The sequence below is a fragment of the Protopterus annectens genome, chromosome 6.part1 (assembly GCF_019279795.1).
Source record: "Protopterus annectens isolate FY-2018-M chromosome 6.part1, PAN1.0, whole genome shotgun sequence".
Taxonomy (NCBI): Eukaryota; Metazoa; Chordata; order Ceratodontiformes; family Protopteridae; genus Protopterus; species Protopterus annectens.
In genome coordinates, this window is record NC_056738.1 from 45,066,802 (window position 1) to 45,088,611 (window position 21,810).

General features: G+C 38.6%; 1 protein-coding gene across 1 annotated transcript in view; it reads left to right on the forward strand.

Moving 5' to 3' along the window:
* Positions 1–21,810, forward strand: part of SLC30A3 (solute carrier family 30 member 3) — a 477,738-nt gene that overhangs the window by 166,824 nt on the left and 289,104 nt on the right. The window contains exon 3 of the mRNA XM_044075340.1: positions 5,166–5,312. Coding sequence (XP_043931275.1) covers positions 5,166–5,312 — 147 coding nt within the window. The remainder of the gene's footprint in view (positions 1–5,165; positions 5,313–21,810) is intronic.

Genomic DNA, 21,810 nt, shown 5'->3' on the forward strand with positions numbered 1-21,810 from the left:
CAAAAAACAGGGACAATGTGTAAAAACTCTGAACTAGCGCTGTGCTAGTTTGGAGTTTTTACACATTGTCCCTCCTTTTTTAATAAAGCTGTTTTTAAGTGCCAAGTGGTATTTTTCTAAACTTGGAGTGTGGCAGAGTTAATATTTGGCACAAATAATAAAAATTGTGTTTGGAACATTCTAAGACAAAACCATGAGCTCTGATTTGTAAGTGGTGCTGTTTAACCCAACTGATTCACACTCTGCAGTGAAATGAACTACTCTGCATCTTACCAAAAATCACAGATATTTCAGGTTAAGAGGATCCCATCATCTGAAAAGTCAAAAATTCAACCCTTACAACTCCAAACTGAATAGCCTTCAAACCTTGATTTCCTGTCTGTGAAAATCACAACAGGAATGAAGACAATATTCAGGTGGCCTAATGGTTAAAGTGCTTGCCTTACAAACACAAGGTGCAGGGTTTGAGTCTCACAGGGGATAATTGGCTAAGCTTAAAATGGCTCGCAAGGGCAGTTAGCTTAGTACTAATCTATGAATATTATTTACCAGCTTCAGCTGCACAACATACATGTACATCCTATTAGAAAACTCTCTTATCCAACTAAGAGGGAATGAGTCAACATTGCTCCTTTAGGAACCTCTTTGTCCTTGCAGTAATTTAATAGTATAAGATTAAACTATTTTGTTTCTTATACAGTTTGCACATTTGTCTAAACTTGTAAGAGTTAAGTTAAATATTTTTTTCAGCTTATAGACATTTTAGCAAAACTTGGACTATATCTTCTAAGTTTCTTATATCAGTTGAATGGAGTTATTATTTATTATTTTTATTACTGTCATCAGCTACATTCAGTGCAGTAAGTACTAAGTAAAGCTTTATAAACTCTGTTCTTTACTTCCACAGCTGCATCTGTAACATCTCCTACAGGATATATCTGTCCACTTCTTTGATCTACCCACTTGTTTCCAATTTTAAGTGCATGAGACAAACTAAACCAAACCATGGACTTTCCTGTACTTAAATATCTTTGAAATAAATATATCTGTGAATAATTTCTTAGGGAATAGCTGTCTGTCTCTTACTGGTGACATTCATCCTTCCCTTAACACTGCATTTCCTCTTTTTATATACTACTAGTTTCACTGGATAATCACAGTGCATCAGCTTCAAATACCCGATTCAATAACCACTGACTGTAGGTAGGCTTTATTTCTGACCTGCTGCCTTACATAATATATGATTGACAATATACTGTAAAGACAGTTGATGTGATTCTATAGATATATAACACCTGCCCTGGGACTCAAAAATAATCCATTATGCTCACATAAACTGCAACCATCACAAGATGAAGTTTATGCAATGATATAAAATTCAATTCAGAGACATGTTTAGCTGTAATGACTAACTTGCCTGTCTTTGAATCATGTGCAACTACTGCCGGTACTAAACAGCACTTTCCAGTGGCAATTACTACTGGGCGTTCCATGCATGTTGTTAGCACAAGTGCTCCCCCCCACACACACACACATACATACAGACATTCATACTCATGAAAACACACTCACAGACATCCCCACACATGCATAAACATTCACTGTACGTGACACCCCCCACTTTGGACACACTCAAGGACATACTCACCCATTCACCCATACACATACGTACACACACACACACACACACACACACACACACACACACACACACACACACACACACACACACACACACACACACATGCACACACGCACACACACACACACACACACACACACACACACACACACACACACACACACACACACACACACACACACACACACACACACACACACACCATACTATTGATCCCCTATCTAACCATCCCCCCTGCAACCACCAAGGTAAACACACACTAACACTCTCACACACACACACACATATACAATCATTAGGCACCATTCATATTACAGTAGACACACACATTCACACACCCTACTACCACTACTTATCTACTGAACGTCTGGGCACATACCTGTAATGTTGTCTCTCCGTTGAAAGCAGTGGAGAATGCAGCAATCAGACTGGGTTAATTAACATGGCTGGCAGTGCTCATTTACACAGCTGAGTGATTTTCTAAATAGTTTGGCTGCATATATCCCTTCCCACAGGCATTTCTGGGCAGAGCACATGGCGAATTAGCATTAGCTGCTCCTCCAAAATGCCTTAATAGCATTTAGCATGTTCTTTGAGAAGGTCTACCGTGGTGATTTTACTAGTGGTGTAAAATCACTCTGGTAGGCCAGTCTGTGAATCTTAAAGGGTTACCACTCGTGGTTAGCCGCTAGTGTTAGGGCTTACCACTCATAATAACCCTTTCTGAATCCAAGCCTGATATTGTCAGGTAGAGAATGAAACAGGATTTGAGTGCTAAAAGCTATAGTGTAGAGTTAACAGCAGAACATTTTATAATGCCAAGGAAACTAGCAAAATCATCATAATCATCATTCTAGATAAAAGCAACCACAAGTGATGTGCTACTCATTATATTTATGCATTTGAACGTTAAATAAAATGGTACATAAACAATTATATCTTCTTTAGTATAATTAATGTTGTGAGAGATAAGGATTTACAAATATAATGTAGCCCTAAAAAAACTGCTGGCATTGTCGTACATGGTACGACATACAGCATCTATAATACACTGATTTCTGCTACTACTAAAACATTTCTATGTGACCACTGCAGTCATATGGAAGTGCATTGAGCAAAGCAGAAGCATTGCAAGCTTCCTGCTGAAGAGTCTAAATACATGATATTGATTTTATTATGTCTCATTGAGTGTAATTTAACCAACGCTTCAGCAACCAGATGAAACAAGCTGGTCAAAGGTTCAACAGGATGAAAGAAAAAATATCAAGATTTTCTGCAGGGAGCACGCTTTCATTGCCCCTCCTTTCTTAAATATACTAGCTCCATTATCAGACAACCATGGAGGAAAAGGAAAGTCAGAAAAGATGGTCACTGCTGGTGCACAAAGAGAAACTGCCCTCACACTGATTCCATGTTAAAAACATTAACTGTGTAACTGAAGAGTGGGTCATCTAACTCAATGAGCTGAAACCTCATATATATATATATATATATATATATATATATATATATATATATATATATATATATATATATATACCTGTGTGTGTGCATGTGTGTGTGTGTGTGTGTGTGTGTGTGTGTGTGTGTGTGTGTGTGTGTGTGTGTGTGTAAGTATGTATACACACACGCTCTGATATGTCAATGTCATCAATGTGAACAGCATGCTAAATACATTATACTTGCATCATTGGATGTCATTTACACTCTGGCCATATTGCCAATTAGTATAAACTAATTATCCTTATCAGCACTTGTAGGAAGGCAAGGCTTGATAATAAAACGTGGTAGTATTGGTTATTTTTATTATTACCAGCATTATCTTTAGCACTGGCACCAGTACTGCTGTGTACCGACTGCATTTATTTTTCATCTTTCTTTTTGCATGCATTGGTATGCATTGAGCTTGATAATCCTTCGATATGCAGTATGGTTTGTATAATATGTAACCGTACTCCAGCAGATGCAGTAATCATTGTTAGTTACAGCATTTCATGCTACATTCTAAATTATTCTTTGGCATCCCATGAAATGGAGCGTCTACGAGGCTTCAGTCTCTGCTGTGCGTATGTGCCCTTATTTTCACCTCAGAAGGAATGTAAAATATATGACACAGCTCAGCCAAGTGGAATTAAAGCAATCCTATCCAGAATAATAACAATCTTAATGAGATATAAGGAACCACCTTCCATGTGTGGGCATTAAAGTGTCAGCTTTAAATATTAGTAATAAAACTGGCCAGGAAGAACAGGACAAGTGGTCCTCAGACTCTCGCTGTGATAAACTATCAGTGATAAGAGGAAAATGTCTCTCACAGTAAAAACTGAAGCTGATTAGCAATAAAAGATATGCCAGTCTTTCCATTTTGCAAGGATGTATTTTTTTCTGACAGACTTGTGTAAAAGCCATGCCAAAATACATGCGATAAACTCGACCTTCCATTGGATGTATGAGAGATTGGAATGTGCAGCTTCTCACAGTTAAGGGAGAACTACTACACAGAAAAAAAAGACTTCAGAAGTTGAAACTTGGATCAGAGACAGCAGCCTTTTGCTACATGACATAGAAAGAGGCTGTCATAGAACTCATTTAGTACATAGCAGCACCTTAAAATGTGGCACAGCCACAACTGCTAAAACTATAGGATGTTCTGAGAAAAACAGTCAACTTTTTAAAAAAAGGACCTGAAAAAACTAATAGTCCTCATTGCTGCTATTTTCTGAAGACAGAGCTTCTTTAACAGGAAAAGAAGTAAGGTTGATTAAAAAGATGACCAACCAAGCCAGCGATGTGGTGCAAAGGAATAAAGGCCTGACTGAGCCTGGGTCAACTCAGGTTCGATTACAGGCTCTGGCTTCTGAGGCACTGGCAAGGGCAGATGAACATGCCTATCCTAGTGGGGTGGGAGGGGGGGATTATGCAATTGAACATGCTTCATGGTTGATCTCTGGCAGTGCTGGGGACATGTAGGAGAACAGTGGCTTTAGGGAGGCAGAGGCAATCGCTCATTTGCCACAGAGGCAGAACAGTATGTCAGCACACCCCATTGCACATTTAAATTTAATTTATAGGAACATAAGTGCAAAAATAAATAAATAAATAAATAAATAAATAAATACATACATAAAGTGTTCTTGAATATGACCTGAAGTGTTCTATATTCTTTATTAACAGAGCAGATTGCCATTTTGGGATATTTTTGCCTAGTTGTACTTGAGTTGCACTGCACATGCTCTAAACAGGTTCTACAACCTTTTCAATTTTTCTGTCTGCTACTTAAGCAGTTCAATGTTCTGTACTGCCAATCAGTCCATTGTTACTCTTTCTTATTTATTCCTGGAAATTAGATGAACTTTAACTCCGTTTATCTTCACTAATCACAGGTTATCAGATAAATAAGTCTAAAATGTCTGTGCTAGCTGTAAGACTCTTGTATTACTTTCATACTTTTAAAGACTTTGTCGAACTCTAGCTCAGTTATTGTAATAGTACTCGAACTCACTTGTTGTGCTTTGCATTTTAGGTGGCTACTTGGCTCATAGCCTTGCCATTATGACTGATGCCGCCCATCTGCTAACCGACTTTGGCAGCATGCTTGTGAGCTTATTCTCCTTGTGGATCTCCTCACGTCCAGCCACCAAAACCATGAGCTTTGGTTGGCACAGATCAGGTAATACGCATGACTTTTGATGCTTATGAGGAAAGCCAGTGTCTCCAAAACTGTCTGCAATCACTCACTGATTACTGGGGATTTTGTCTTTCTTAGATAGGAAGCTTCACAGTTAAATGTATAGCATGCTTGTGGTATTGTTTTACATGAAAAACAAAGTTTGCTTATAAACCATCTATAAAGTCTGACATTGACTAGATGACTCCAGAACTGATTGGATGACTTTTCTTAGCTCATTATTAGGTTCCCTATTATATGATCAAAGAAGCATTCTTTCGAATGCGTCTTGATTGAACTTGAAAGCACGAAACGGCAAAATACCGAAATGGCATATAAGCAAATTCTTTCCCTGGGAAAGAAATCACTTGGCTACCTTAGTTCTTTTGCCATTTTCGTCACTGTAGTGCGATCTCGGAGTCGGTATATTTAAGTGGGGGGGGGTGTGAAGGGCACAATTTTTTTTTTTTTTTTTTTATGTTTTGGAACAGTGATTTTTTTCCCTGGGAAAAAAATCGCTGTTCTAAGTGTTCGGGATTGTAAGCTTTCGCTTACATGGGGTCGATAAATCAGCGTTCACTTTTTTAAGCATTCGCTGATTTAATTTAGACCCCATTATTAGGGGCTACATGTTGTTTTTTTCCCCAGTAACATAAATGACAGTGAAATAAGCTACCAAATGTGCCCTTTTCTAATATGACTAAAAGAGGAATTTTAAATTTTGAGGAATGTACAGCATCATTTCTTCCATGTCTATCTATGTATTTTATTGCATCAGAATTGAAAGCCTTGCACTTATAGATAGCAATGGATACACAATTAAAACACTTGCAGAATAAAACTAAATCAAGTACATATGAATTATGTTTATTGAGCTACAGAACTATCAATGTTTATACACCATACACAAGTCCTCCATTATGATATTCTATCATTAAACAACATTTAAATTATGAAAGTATCTTATGAAATATAGAAGGAATGCAAGGCAAAATAAAACTCAGGATAATAGGGCATACGGTATATATATATATATATATATATATATATATATATATATATATATAAAATGCATGATTATTCTACTTTCCGTACGTTTTATGTAGTAGAAAATACCAGTATATCATATCTGAATATGAATTATACTGGGAGTTACTCCTTCTTGTGCTTGATGTGCATTAGTTATGAAGAAGAAGTCTGATTTATCAAACTTTAAAGCCATGTGTGAGTAAATCCCAGTCTAAGACCATCCAAGCTAATTATATTGTAATTTTACCAGGGCTTTTGCTTATTCTGTAGCTTTTATTTTATCAAAGTTTTTTGTTTATTGTGCTGTACAGCAAAGTAGTCCCTAGACTGAGTTACCAATTTGTTTAGCTTTTAAGTAACATTTTAATAACAATGCAAAGTTTATTTTATAAGTGATGAATCCATTGCCCAATCCCTTACTCATGTAGAAACACATTAACAGACACACACATGTAGAATTATGCAGCTTTCTAAAAATAATGACAGTTTACAGTTCATATACCGGATATGTTAAGCACATTTTAAAATAATGACAGTTTACAGTTCATGTACCAGATATGTTAAGCACATTTTAAGTTAATCAGGCTACCAGTCTGAACTGTAATATTTCAAGTACAAAAGGAAGTATGCTATTTTTGAAGTTTTGAATTTAGCCACCATACATAAACATAGACACAGATGCACACACACATGCACGCATGCACCCACACACACACACACACACACATACACACACACACACACACACACACACACACACACAGAGTCATACTCACACATGCGTACAGACAAACATATACTCATGTAATGCATGCACAGACACACACACACACACACACACACACACACACACACACACACACGTACACACGCGTGCACACAAACACACACACACAGAGTCATACTCACACATGCATACAGGCATAAACATATACTCATGTAACGCATGCAGAGACACACACACACACACACACACACACACACACACACACACACACACACACACACACACACAGTCATACTCACACATGCATACAGACATAAACATATACTCATGTAACACATGCACAGACAGACAAACACACACACACACACACACACACACACACACACACACACACACACACACACACACTAATTTTAAGATGCAACAGTCACTGAAGCAGGCTATTATGGGAGCTCAGTATTGCTTTTGTGTATGGCCTTAAAGAATTACCTTTATCCTTCCTAACCCCAACTGAGTGATAGATAAGACAGTTCCAGCTCCAGGGATAGTACTTGGACACTTAAGGTAGGATCAGCTGTTGATCAGCTGGATAGGTAAATCAAATGGACAGGGAAAAAAGAATTGCTGCTTTCTTGTTTCATGTGTAGGGGGAGATAGCTGGATGAGTGCCAGTGCCAGGAGCCTGTGAGAACAGCTGTAGGAAAAGTATGTTAGTAGTCTGGCTTGCATTCTGCTGGTGGACATTGTTTCAATAGTTTCTTTTATGTTACTTAATAATTACTAGTCCTGCTGCACTATGGTCTTTTTATACATGTTTGACATTTCTCTATAGCCTCCATAGCTTTATTTGGTTTTACAAAAGGTCATTTTGTCTTAACATTACTTAACAGCCAAAGCTGGATGCTGCTTAGTTAAGGAATGCAAATAGCTGCCATTTGTTTACATCTCCTCATTAAACAGCATCATTTTTAATGAAGAACTTGCTCATGGTCTAGAACCAATAGCAGCCAATCTACTTCATTGTTATACAACAGTCATGACATAATGAAGAAATCTAATTCTATCAGTTAATAAGTGATGCAGGGTGCAAATAGTTGAGTTCATTAGCCATCTGTTAGAAAGGCAGGTGGACAGACTATAAAAGGACCTTCTAAGCTATAGTCTGGGAAAAATAAAAGTTGAAAACTGGTAAAAAGTCCTGAACTTTTTCAATACAAACACCCTGGAAAAATTAGAGTACCACTAAGGGGAATAACATCTTGTATCTTGTCCTAACTCATATGGGACCATCTCGCACCATCCCTTGTGTATCTTCACCACTAGGTATTGCCATAAAACAGTCTCCTTTGAAATAAAACTGAAATCTGAGATCCATTCCACCTAAGGTACCTTTAGAAATTTCTTTAAGACTAACTATGTACTCCTAAGTGATATATTGGCAAGCTTCAAATCCCAACAAACTCAATTAACTCTACTGAATATGCAGAAGCATACACCATCACACTATACCAGTATGTAAACAGCTGCAAAGGTGCAACTGTACCCCAGAGGAGCAAGTACAGGGCAAATCCCAAAAACAAACCCACATGGTGGCACCATAATATCAACAAGCTTTATAATAAAATAAAAAGAGTTTTGACCAAAAGTAAGAACTGAAAATCCCAGAATGTTAGAGTCCTTGTCACTTAAATAAACAACTCAGGAGTTTAATAAAATCCACTAAAGTCAAGTTTGAGGCTAAAATAGCTACCCAAGCTAAAGACAATCATAAAGCATTTTGTAGTTATGTTTGTGATCTCAAAAGCACAAAGCGGCAGTGCACTGAGCCAATTGGGAATGATGTTACCTACACTGAGGATGCAGCTATAGTGAACCTACTGGCTGACAAATTTAGCTCTAACTTTACCCCTCTTTTCCCCTCATCTGTCCCTCAAGATATATCTGAAAATGGCTCACCTCCAGCTATCACACAAGACAAAGTCCTAAAGGACTATCAAAAGTTAATCACTGCATCATGCTAAATACTGCATCTATGAGTACTGACAGTATCTTTGGATGCATCGGAAATGGCACGATTTAGCCACACCCCTAACAACACTGTTCAGTCTCAAGTTCCATACAAGTTTTGTATCAAGCAAATGGACAATATCTACAGTCACTCTCCTGCATAAGGGAGGACCTTCCACAAACCCAGGCAATTATAGACCCAAAAGAGTGACCAGCCTCATATGCAAAGGCAAGAAAAGACTTAACATATAACTAATTAGTTAGTACATAGGGAACCTCCAAACACTGGGCCCATCTCAGTTTGGATTCATCAAGGGCAGGTCATGCTTACTCAGCCTGGTAGATTTTTTTGAAAGGGTCTCCAAAGCAATTGAAGAAGGCAAAACAGTACACACCACATACCTCAACCTGGCCAAAGCTTTTGACACACTTCCTCACTCAGGCATAGTGTAAAAGCTAAATAAACTGGAAGTAAACCCTTGTGTCACCCACTGGATTGCCAAATGGATCACAGAGAGGATACAGGAAATCAAAATAAAGGAAGTTACCTCCACAAAGAGACTAATCACCAGTGGAATCCCCCAGGGTTTTGTGCTGGGGCCTCTCCTGTTTGGCATTTACTTTTCTGAAGTAGAAGCCAATACTAAAGGGCTCTGGCTAACTAAGTTTACAGATGACTGCAAGCTAGGAGCAGTCATTGAAGCCCCAAATGACTTAGCCATCCTGCAGAAAAGTTTGTTCCAAATAAATGACTGGTATCAAAATAATGGACAGAAACCAAATGCCAAAAAAATGCAACATTGCATACTTTGGGAGGTTGTCTACCCCAGAGAACTACCATATTGACAATACACCCCTAAGAATTGACCCAGTTTTGTAGGATTTGGGAACTTATATGGACTGTGACCTAACTATTGACCAACATATCCACTGTTGTAAGAAAGTCCTTTTATACTGCACAGCTTAGAAACAAAGATATGGTATCTAGATTTAGGGATGTCATTGTCCCCTTTTACTCAGCCCTCATTAAGCCAGTCATTGAATATAATGGCCCCATTGTAATGTATCTGTCCAGACATATGCAACAACTTGAATGACTATAGAGATACCTTACTAAAAAGATACAAGGCCTAAACAACATGTCCTATATGGACCAACTCAAAGTCCTGTCACTATATTTGGTATCCTACAGACTGCTAAGAGGTGACCCATGTCTGGCATACAATGCATCCTCTGACCCATTACTGATGGATTTAGTGCACATCATCATCATGTCTAATGGCATCAGCAATACTCAGTCTAGGGATCTAAACCTCTTCTGCAACATCAGCAGAATAGTTTGGAGGGACAGGTATATCTTGGAAGGGATACTGCTGCTCTGGAACAGATTCCCCATCCACATTAAACAAAGTTCATCATTGTCCATATTCAAGCACAACTTGAATTTAAAGATGGAAAGCAGAAAATTTACCCATGACTGCCCCGTATACTACTAAAGGACAGCTCCAGCACTTAAATGCTGTATCCCATGGATAGGTATCCTCAAATTCTTTATGATATGATCTCAATTATTCTCATTAGGAGTAATAGATAATAATTGACAATGGGATGGGTAAGGCCAATCTCTAACCAAATAGGATAGGTTAATTCGAGCACAAAAAGGGAAATTGGCTAGGCCTAAAATGGCCCACAGGGGCAACTAGTCTAGTAGTTACCTATGAACCTATGAATTTAAAAAAGTGAAAGAGAGCAAGGAAGGAAAAAACAGATTAACAAACTTTTTCTGTTTGTCTGTTTAACAGAAATACATTTGTGTTGTACTCATTTTATCATTGTTGTTATGCATGTATATCAAGTGGTAGATGGAAAGGGTCCCTGAACTTGCCCCCTCATCTGGTTAAAAAAGAAAGCAATAGGCTAGTGACTCAGAGAATGATTGGGTAGTGTTATTATGCAGCAGAAGATGTTGAGGTAGTAGAGGGTAAAAAGGCATTGAACTGGTAGGAGATGGGGGAAGATATGCCAGAGAGAGACCTGCTGTATGCAAGGGACAGGCTCAGTGGCCATCTAAGTATACCCTGGGCCCCAGGTGGTTTTCAAAACATGAGTCCAGCACACACTCGTTTTTTAGGACCATGAATAAATATATGCATTCTTTTGTACTTTTTGAGTCACCTTACTGATTGTTTTAAATGTATAGCTATCTACAAGATTATTTTAAATTATAATTATTATTTCATAAGGCAGCATTTATGTGTGTATGTTTTAAATTTGTACTCTTTAAATTTTTTTCCAACAAGAAGTGGAACACAGTTTATGGAACAATAATAACAAAATTGCCCATTTCAGGACATTTTAACAATAAAATACTAATTGTACTGCTGTTGTTATACTCTCCCAATATCTGTACTCATCAGTTACATCTACCTTATTGGCTGTATACACTTCACTTGTCTCTTTGTGATAAAAATGTTCACATTCATTGACTATGCACACCTAACATGTCTCGTCATGGTAGAAATAGTCACAGTAAAGTGTTCTAACTTGCTTTATACACATGCATACTGTGCCTGTAAAAACAAAGTAATGACAGTTTTCTTTCAGCATGACAGCAGGGTTAGTCATGTTCATCCACATACAAATATCCAGCAATTACAACTATATGTTGAATGCAGTAAAAACACAACAGGCACCCAAAGAGGCAGGAGGTAATAAAACCACGAGCCTGTAAGTGAAAGCAACAGCAGGTTTATTCACATAAACTCCACATCATACAATGCATTTTCATCCACTAGTCTTCTTCAGATGTAAAATGAATGAATAAGAAGCTGTGCCTACTTATATACCCCTCCTAATTTTAATCAAAAATTAAAACAATTATTCAATTAAAACCAGTAAAGTCTTGTTACCTAAAATATTGGTGACAGCCTAACAACTTAGCACAAATAAAAATAAAAATAAAAGCATATGTATTTTGATTAAAATTGTGAGGGGTATATAAGTAGGCACAGCTTCTTATTCATTCTTTTTACATCTGAGGAAGTCTAGTGGATTAAAACGCATTGTATGGTGTGGCGTTTATGTGAATAAACCGGTTGTTGCTTTCACTTACAGGCTCGTGGTTTTATTACCTCCTGCCTCTTTGGGTGCCTGTTGTGTTTTTACTGGTTCTTGGTTCTGTGGCACCCTTTTCTTGGAGCTTTTTCGTTATATGTTGAATGCATACACTTCAGGTATCTAATTGGAGTAAACTAATAATAACAGTAGTAGTAACAGAGACTACAGTAATGTATTTCAAGACTGTTTCAAACAAACACAAAGTTGCCACAGTAATGCGTTCCTTCATAACTTCATACAAATGCACACTAGTCGTGTAAAGCCAGACTAATGACTGTTTAAAATGAGCAGATGACAAGTGGGTAAGTTACTTCATTGACAGACAGATCCTCACATCCAGCAGTTATAGCCACAGTCATCTCAGACTTCTGATCGAGATTCAAATCATGGCCATGGTAATGTATTTAAAGTTTGTTTCAGGCAAACTCACAGTAGCCATAGCAAACTTTCCAACTTAACATCACACAAATTCAAACTAGTTATTCAAGGCCAGATTAATGGCTATTTGAAATGAGAAGATGACAAGAGGGTAACACCCCCTCCCCATCCTCATCAAGCCATTATAGCTGCTTTATTGGCTGTGTACACCCTCAGACATCTGATGTTGATAAAAAAAAACAATGGTCACAGTAAATGTATTTAAACTTTGTTTTGAAAAAATAGTATCCATATAAAAGTAGTCCAGCCTCTTTCACAAAAATCATACTTGTCCAGCAAAGTAAAAAAATGGACAAACAACAGCAACTAATAATTTTCATCTACAGACAGATCCAATATCTTGCGATTTTAGCTAGTTTGTTATCTGTACATATTTCAAATGTCCAACTGTCATAAAAATAATAACATAAAACTATGGTCACATATATTTAAATTCTGCTTTACAGAAACACACAGATACTTGCCATTCCAAACAGGAACATATTCATCCTGAAAAGTCATCCACTGCCTGTTTCTGGTCGCCTGCCAGAATGCCAGAATTTATACTAGCACCACTTAAGCTCTTTTGCATTGCGACCATACTTTGCCTTTTAATATGTACTGGCTTTTTGCACCTTGAGCATAAAGCATGTGAACTGATTGGTCATTGGCATTGATCTCCACCACAGGGTGCCCACAGTTGTGGTTGTTTTGAATGGGGCACCACAGGGAGCTTGTTTACTTACTTACTTTATTTATTTATTGTATTAATATATTTATGTATTTTAAGTAAAAAAATATCAGCATTTCTTTCCTTTAAAAAATAAAATACATATATAAATGGCCCACTTTGCCCTTGCTCAAAGCAGTTGCAGCTGTGGCAACCTACCCTTGAGTTGGCTATAAGCCCATCTAAATCTGTGGGCCCCAGACAGCCACTCTTATTATCCCTTTTATATACTGCTATTGGACAGACTCCATTTTAACCCAGAAAAGACAGTGGTGCTTAGTGCTGGGTTTGAAAGACACATTTTAATGAACAAACCTTTAACCTAAAACATAAGAGGAGGAAGAAAGATAGAAAGAGAAGGTATTTAGGTAGTTGAATGAAGGCAAAAAGATATGCAGAATATAACAGAGGAACAAACAGAGGTGACTCAGACTATGCTGGGTAGTCTCACTCTGCAGTGTAAGGAGTCTTCCTAGGAATATAGGGGGAGTTGCAAGCGGTGATGCAGAAGAGAGTGTGGGCATTGTTTATATTAAAGAAACATAGACCAATGACAAGACTGAGTAGGACATGGAGTTGCCTGGGTGTAGGTTATTCAGAAATGTCAAAAAAGAGAGATATGAGATGAAGCAGCAAGCTATGTAAAGGATGGTATCAGATATGATGTCACAGAGGAGGATGAACAGCAAACCAAGAATGTTGCAATGCTGAAGCCAAGGTTTGAATCTAGAATAAGTGCCCTGATAGCTAAGGTGGTGGAAAGGAAAGAGATGATACACTGTTACTGGGACAGGAGGAAGAAGGTACTACTCATGATGGATCTGTGTCTAACAGTACCAGACTAGAGAATTCCAAGCTTTATAGGACAGAGTCAGTGGGAATTGACTGAGGTTGTGGATTATGAGTGTTTTCACCAACTGAAACAGGACTGTACCAGAATGGACAGAATTCTGGATGTCGTCCTTATCAGTGCAGGTGTCATTAATGTCCAGAGTAAGGCACTGTTAGTTGACAGAGATCATACCACTGTGTTTAGAATAAGGGGGAAGGGTAAAATTAAACAGACAAAGATGATAGTGTAAGATTTTAGGAAAATGGATTATACTGTGCTGAGGAGGTGCTCAATGATTAGTTAAGAGTCTGGAAACAAACTGAAGGAGCAGACAGGTTATGGTAATGGGTCAGGAATGGGGTAAAGTGAGAGGGCACTGGTAGCAAGAATGCTGGTGTGCATCCTCAGATATAGTTTCCAGAATCAAAGAGGCAATGCCTGCAATGTACAGGTCATCAGTCAAACCACATCTTGAGTACAGTGGACAGTTATGCGGGTCATATATGAAGAAGGATATTAGGCTACTAGAAAGAATCTAGAAGTAAGCTACAAGAAAGTCCCATGGGATGGACAGGAAGGAACATGACCAGAGACTAGCAGAAATAGTGTTCCTTTCACCCAAGATCAGAAGAGCAAGGAGGTACATGATACTGGTGCACAAGATCATTTGAGGGAGATGAGGAGGGATCACTCTGAATAACAAGAAAAGAGAGGGAAGGGGGGACACAGACAGCGGATTTTATGCACCAACTGCTCTCTGGATCTCCAAAAGTACTTTTCCATAAAGATGGTTATGAACTTATCAAATGGACTACCAATATAGTGGTGGAAATGGAATCCATGGAGGCATTCAACAGGGTATTGAATAAAATAAAAGGATAAGAGGGGTAGGTAGGGTGGAGAGGTGTTAATTGTTGTATGTATGTAAAATGGCAGGCTACACAGAATTATTGCCTTCTCCACCCATTAAGTATATATAAATATATAAAAATAGGAGCTGCAAGCTGCTATGTGAGAAAGGAGGAGGATGAGGATGCTGAACAAAAAAAATAAGACAGATAGGGAGACATGGCACATAGCAGTGGCTGTGTACAGACTGTCTAGAATAAACATAAGATGATATGGAATATGAATATAATTCTGAAAAAGGGAGGGTCAAAGGAGAAAAGATGGAAGGATGGAGATGGAAGGATGGGAACAGGAAAGTGATCACGGTCAGAACCTAGGATGACAGTTACCGTAGAGGATGATGGATGCTGTAGAGGATGGATGGGATAGTATATTAGATTGGATGAAGGAGGAAAAGAATGAAGAAGGAAAGAATGTAGGGAAAAGAAAGGAAAGAGGTGCTAGCTGTGTGTGTGGAGAGAAGTAGAAGCTGATAGAGAGAGGGTCTTGAGGTCTTTGGGCATACACACTACTAAAGAAACTTAGAATCGTGGAATGTGTGACAGAGCATGGGATCGTGGATGTCCTGATGAAGGCTCTGTGTGCTTTGTGTCAAAGGTAACAAGAGAATCACAAAGATAAGATAACACCAGTGATATAGTGGAAGGGAATTAGAGTGAAAGGATTATACAGTAGAATATCATCCATATAGTGCTGGGTTATCTTTTTTAGCAGTGACATGATAAGATCTGTTCTATTAGACAGGGTAAAATGATTTTAAATTGTTAGAAATACCCAGTGAATCCTTACCTTTTGTCTCTCTTAGTATGGATGGCTACTGAGATGCCAACTGATAACTGGATGATCACCTTAGACCTAGTATATAGATTTTTTTATTTGTTGTTGTTGTTTTGCTTTGTGGACATATAACAGTCTCAGAGAAAAGCAATTAAACAAGGTCAAAGTCTGTCTGTAAGAAGGCTATGAAATAGTAGTGGGGTACCCTGACTCTGTGGCATAAAGGAATGAAGCCTTGACTATAACCTAGGTGGTGTGAGTTTGAAGAATTGAGGCTATACTGGGTTTAATCAACTGCACTGCTGTCTCCAATGAGTGTGTTGGAGAATGTAAGAAGCTGCTAGGGAGGTGTGCACATCTAAATGGAAGCATCCATGGGACCTCCCTGTAGCAGCAGCAAATACATGAGATATCAGGAACTGCATGTAGAGGTTAGGCTTGGGAGGGGGCCCACATGATTGCTAGGGTAGTCAATTCCCTCACACCTGACTCTCATCTCTGTGGGGAACAAATGGGCTGAGAGGGCTCTCAGCACAGTCAGGGAAAAACTGGGCTACAATGCTCTTACCCTGCTTGGGAAATGAATGGGCTAGGCTTTCTAACCCCAATGGAGGAAAATATGAGTGAACAGTGGATACATCGGGCAGATTGTGTGTTGAAGTTAAAAAAAAGAAAGAAAGAAGAGAGAGGTGTGTTTGATTTTTGGCTAGTTGATAAAAGAGAAGAGTTGTGACAGACTAATTTTTAATCTTTCTTGGTAAATTACATTCATATTTACTGTGTCTATCTATGGGCCTGCACACACACACACACACACACACACACACACACACACACACACACACACACACACACACACACACACACACACACACACACACAGATAGATATGTAGATAGATAAGATCAATTAGTCTGTATGTACTGACAAACTGTGTATTCTTTACAGATTTGAAAATGAGCAACAAGAGGAAATAATTCTAGGCATTTTGATTCAGTTTACCATTTTGGACTGACTGTTGGTTGTTGGAATAGGCTATGTCTCTCCTGCGACCCTAAGTAGGATACAGTGTTTATCAGAAATCTATTAATGGAAAACATTTGTAAACCTGTGGGCTAGTATATCTTTGAATCACCTATAAAATTCTTTTAGGTAAGTGTACCTGTGCCCTTTCCTTTTTCACAAACTGCAAAGTCCATTCAAGTTCCAGTATTCACGTAGGAGTAACAGGATGTTCCAGTATTCTGTACTAAGCTAAGGAAGATTTAAGGCATGGAGGAAATCGGGTCTTTTAGTCTAAGTGGATGATAGTATAGTTTGACAGAGGTTTTATGCAACATTTACATATGCAGGTCATATTTAATTCACAAATGACATTTTAGAAATGATTTGGAGGTAAGAGTGACATGAGAGAGACATATCAGAATTCCATATCCTTTGTCCAGAAACAGGCGAACATGTCATTTTCCAGCCTGTTTTTGTATGACTAATATTCTGATGCTTAGTTGGTGACAGCAGCAACGACTTCCTGAGAGAATGTTGTCACTAACTGTTCTTATAGCACTCTCATCATTAAATAACAAGCTATTCAAACCATTTAAGGAATGTAGAAACAAACAAACACATAAATAAATAAACATTAAAAAGAAAAAGAGAGAGAGAGAGGTAAAAGCAAGTTCATTTATGTAAAATAATGAGCAAGAAAATAAAATGTTTGGATGTAGTTTTGCAGTTTGGGACAGAAACTGTTACAATACTGAATAAATAATCTTTACTTACAAGTATACACATGCCCACTATCATAGCATGATACATTAGCTAAGAGCTCTGCAATTCTAAATCTCTTTAAAAAAGGAATACATTTTCCACTTTAATTGTTAAACCTCTGCATGTATTCCATTATATGAATAGTAATGGCATGGGGTAAATATGATCAACTACTTGCTGAGCAGTGAAATGTTAAGAGTTGTGAGACGACAAGCAACAAATAAACTCAGAGATCTGGTAAATGTTCAGTCTTCTCGTGCCCTTATTTAATGGTAGTTGACAGATAATTAAAAAATACTTATTGATGATAACAATACCACACCGCCACTTGGGGGCATGATCCTTGACACCTTACATCACTGCAGCTATGTGCAGGTTTTCTGCAGGCACTACCCATAACCCTTCCACCTATGTAGTGTTGTTGTCTCATGCCATTATGCCCCTCACTTTACAAATAATAATGACCAGTGTAGCCCGCCCACCCCTTGGCTCATGTGGATAGGTAATGTCTGATGCACTGTACATAGCTTGGGTGTACAGAAGCATGCGCCACTTTTTGTTCTATGTTTGTGCTATCATGGCCCATAGTTGTGACCCGGATGCTGCCTGATTGCCAGTGCCATGACAAACTGCACCAGCCTTTGTCTCATAGGGAAGCCTGCCATAGCCATGCCCTCCTTTGACTTCTCATCTGACTCCTTCTGCTCTATCAGCACACTGGTGTCAGCACTGTGTCTTGTCTTCCTGCAGTGTTTTACACAGAACCATGTTTTGGCACATGGTACACACCACAAATAGTTTGCTGTACCATGGCTCTCAACCTTGCATCTCCAAAATGTGGATATTACCTCTCGTAATTTGGAACAAATAGGCAAAATGTACACCACTTACTAATAACTACACCTTAGAAACTCACAGCATGAGTAATAACTGTTTCTTCTTACTTACAAAAAGTTGTTTTGATGGATAAGTATGATTCAGTATTATTTACCAAAGACATTTGCTTAAAATATTCGTAGAAACAAATGTGTTACAGATCCTTTCAATGTGAAGTAGTGTTGAACATGGGCATTTTAAGACTCAAAGTGAGAAACATTCCTTATAGTGAGGTACATATGCTGCATGTCTCAGGAATGCACTGCAGTGCACCATCAGAAGTAGCCAGACAGTGAAAACGAGACTTCAGCACTCAGAACACACATCTGAAGAAGTTCAGTATCTATGCCATTATGGCATTGTAGGGTCTGTCTGCCTCTCCCAAGGGTGCTCATCAGCCATTGCTCTAATGCCTGTGTAACATCATCTATAACACACAATAGTAAAAAACAGTACACGTGGTTTGCTATATATCCTCATGTTATCAGACCATCCTGGGCTCCAGGGTTGATAATGTGTGCATCAACCAACTAGATAACCCAATGTCCTCCTGCATGAAACACTGACATATGCCACACATGTGCAAAATGTGGGTATCACAGGAACTTGCTAGAAGGTGTATGGACACATTGTATGTAATATTATGCATGTTGTCCACCATCTGGACAACATGCATGCTGCCCACCATCTCGTAGTTAATGGAATGGAAATACTTCCAGTTGATATACCAGACACAATGTGAACAAGTCAGAGCCTTCATGGCAATGTAGGTAAAATCAACGTACTTTAGGACCTCAGGTAAATGAGATATGTTGTAAAATTCCTGTGTGGTGTTTGTTCTGGTTTCTGCTATCAGTGGGAATCACATCTGTTCCTCCACATGCAACAGCATTGCATCTAGTAACTGGTGCAGGATTTAAAAGGCCAATGACTGCAAACACCTAAGGTGTGTTTAGTTGCAAGTGGGAAGGTCCCCAAAACAAGGCTGGATACTTTTATATAAACCTTCCTGTACAATGGTGTAGGCATTCTAGGCATCCCCTTTACTCCCACATGAGGATAGTGCCAGTCAATCAGTTCCCATATATCTCTGTGCATACAGTTGTGGACAACTATTTCCTGGTCTTGGAAGTGATGCTCTGTCAGTTGCTGATGGACTGCACTGCACTATAGATAGTGGCATCATGCAACACTGTGGACACTGGTGTCCAAAGTGTCTATTAACATATTTCAGTTGCTAAAGTAGATACTACTCATAGTATCATTGTTCAACAACAAACACAATTGCACAGATAAGCTAATCGCAGTGGCTCATCTTATTATTTTTATGTTTTTGAATCATGCCACTGTGTCTGTTGTTGTCATTTGCATGCCCACTATCTCATTAGCATATGATGCCCATTTGCATGTTGTTATGCAGTCATTTGCATGTGATGCATATCATGCTATTTTCCATACTAGAGTGGTGGCAGAACATTTGCCTCTGAATCTAGCCCTCCCTGCGTACAATCTCTTACCATGCCATTTCACATCAATGCAGTATGCCAATAGTTTATGAATACCCCCACAAATGTAACTATTTACAATAAAATGGAAAAACCAGACTGACTGCAAGACACTTTTTTTCTCTGAAGAAAATATCACATTACCAAGAGGGAAGAAGTATCAGATCAACAACAATGACCAGTCTGTTCTCAAACACTCATAAGTTGGTACCAGGCTATTGGCCCTAGGGCCTATGCAAGCCTAGCCAAACAATTCCCCGGATATTTCTTCCCACAATATTTACTTCCCTGGACCCCTGTCTAGCAGGGCGACTGATGTGATCCCTGGGGTGAATTTCCTATCTCCCATCCAATCGTCAAGGTTCCTTTTGAAGAGGGCCAAGGAGGCACTCTGGTTGACATGTATGGGCAGTCGATTCCAGAGTATGGGGAGTCTTTGGGTCAGGAACCTATCCCTCCAGCATGTTTTGTTCATTGTGATGACAAGGTTTAGATCCCTGGAGCATGTGGCTCTGAGGGATTGGGATTTCTTTAAATGGAGCATGTCCAACAGCTCAGGGTTTGACATGGCCTTGTATGTTAAGCAGAGATCGCCTCTGAGTAGACGATATGCCACAGAGTATAGCTGGAGTTTTTTTAGATGGTTAGCATAGGGCATCTGCTTTAGGCCTGTGATTCTTTTAGTGAGGTATTTCTGCGGCCTTTCCAGCTGTTGCAGATGTCTTGTGAGGTACATACCAAACGGGGCATTGTACTCTATAATGGGTCTAATGAGGGATGAGTACAGTGGGACAATGACTTCTTTTTCTGGATGAAAAGCCCTTAGCGATGAGGTATGCCACATACAAGGATTTCCTGACTGTTGTGGTGATAACGAAGGAGAGACCACTGTCCACCTGTGTCCCTAAGTCTCTCATCCCACTTTCAGTGTTTAATGCACTGCCACCTATGTGGTAATTCATGGATATACATGTTTTTTCCCAAAGGGGATAACTATACATTTCTTGGCATTAAGCTTGAGCCCATGGCTATGGCACCAAGCAACTTGTTTCTGTAAGGCCCTTTTGTAGAATATCCACATCATTTGGGGATTCAATAATGGCTCCCAGTTTACAGTCATCTGCGAACTTTGTTACAAGAACATATACACACACACACACACACACACACACACATGAATGCACATGCTACAGACAAATATACACAAAAAATTCTTATAATTGAATGGGTTGCTGTCAGTTTATCAAGGACCAGATGTTCAAATTCTTTTCAGACTAAAAAAAAAAAACAAATAGATCTTTTGAAAATGCCGTATCTAATTCAGAGGTTCCATTTTGTTAGAGGATTCTAACCAAATAGTTTTTGATGTCAGTCATCAATGAGCAGGTTATAAACCAAATGAACTTACCACAATAATTTATAGTTCCCAAAACAAAAAACAAAGAAAAAATCTACCAGCTTTAAAAAACTATAGCTCCAAATTAAAAAAAATGAAGCAATTAGCTATTTAGATGCACAGCCATAATCATTTAAGGATATGCTGTATCCACTACAGATGTTACTTATAGCTATCTGTAGTAAAACGTGGAATGTTTAAAAGTGTATTGTAATAATGCATTAGTTAAAAAGTAGATGTTAAAACTATTTTTAACGGTTATTCCGCTCCACAAAGGTGGAGCCACAATGGATCCCGGGAGCTATTGCCCTATAAGCCTGACTAGCTTGGTCTGCAAAGCTATGGAGCGCATCATTATGGATTTCATTAACAGAGACACTGAGAACCTCCAAACACTGGACCCTACCCAGTT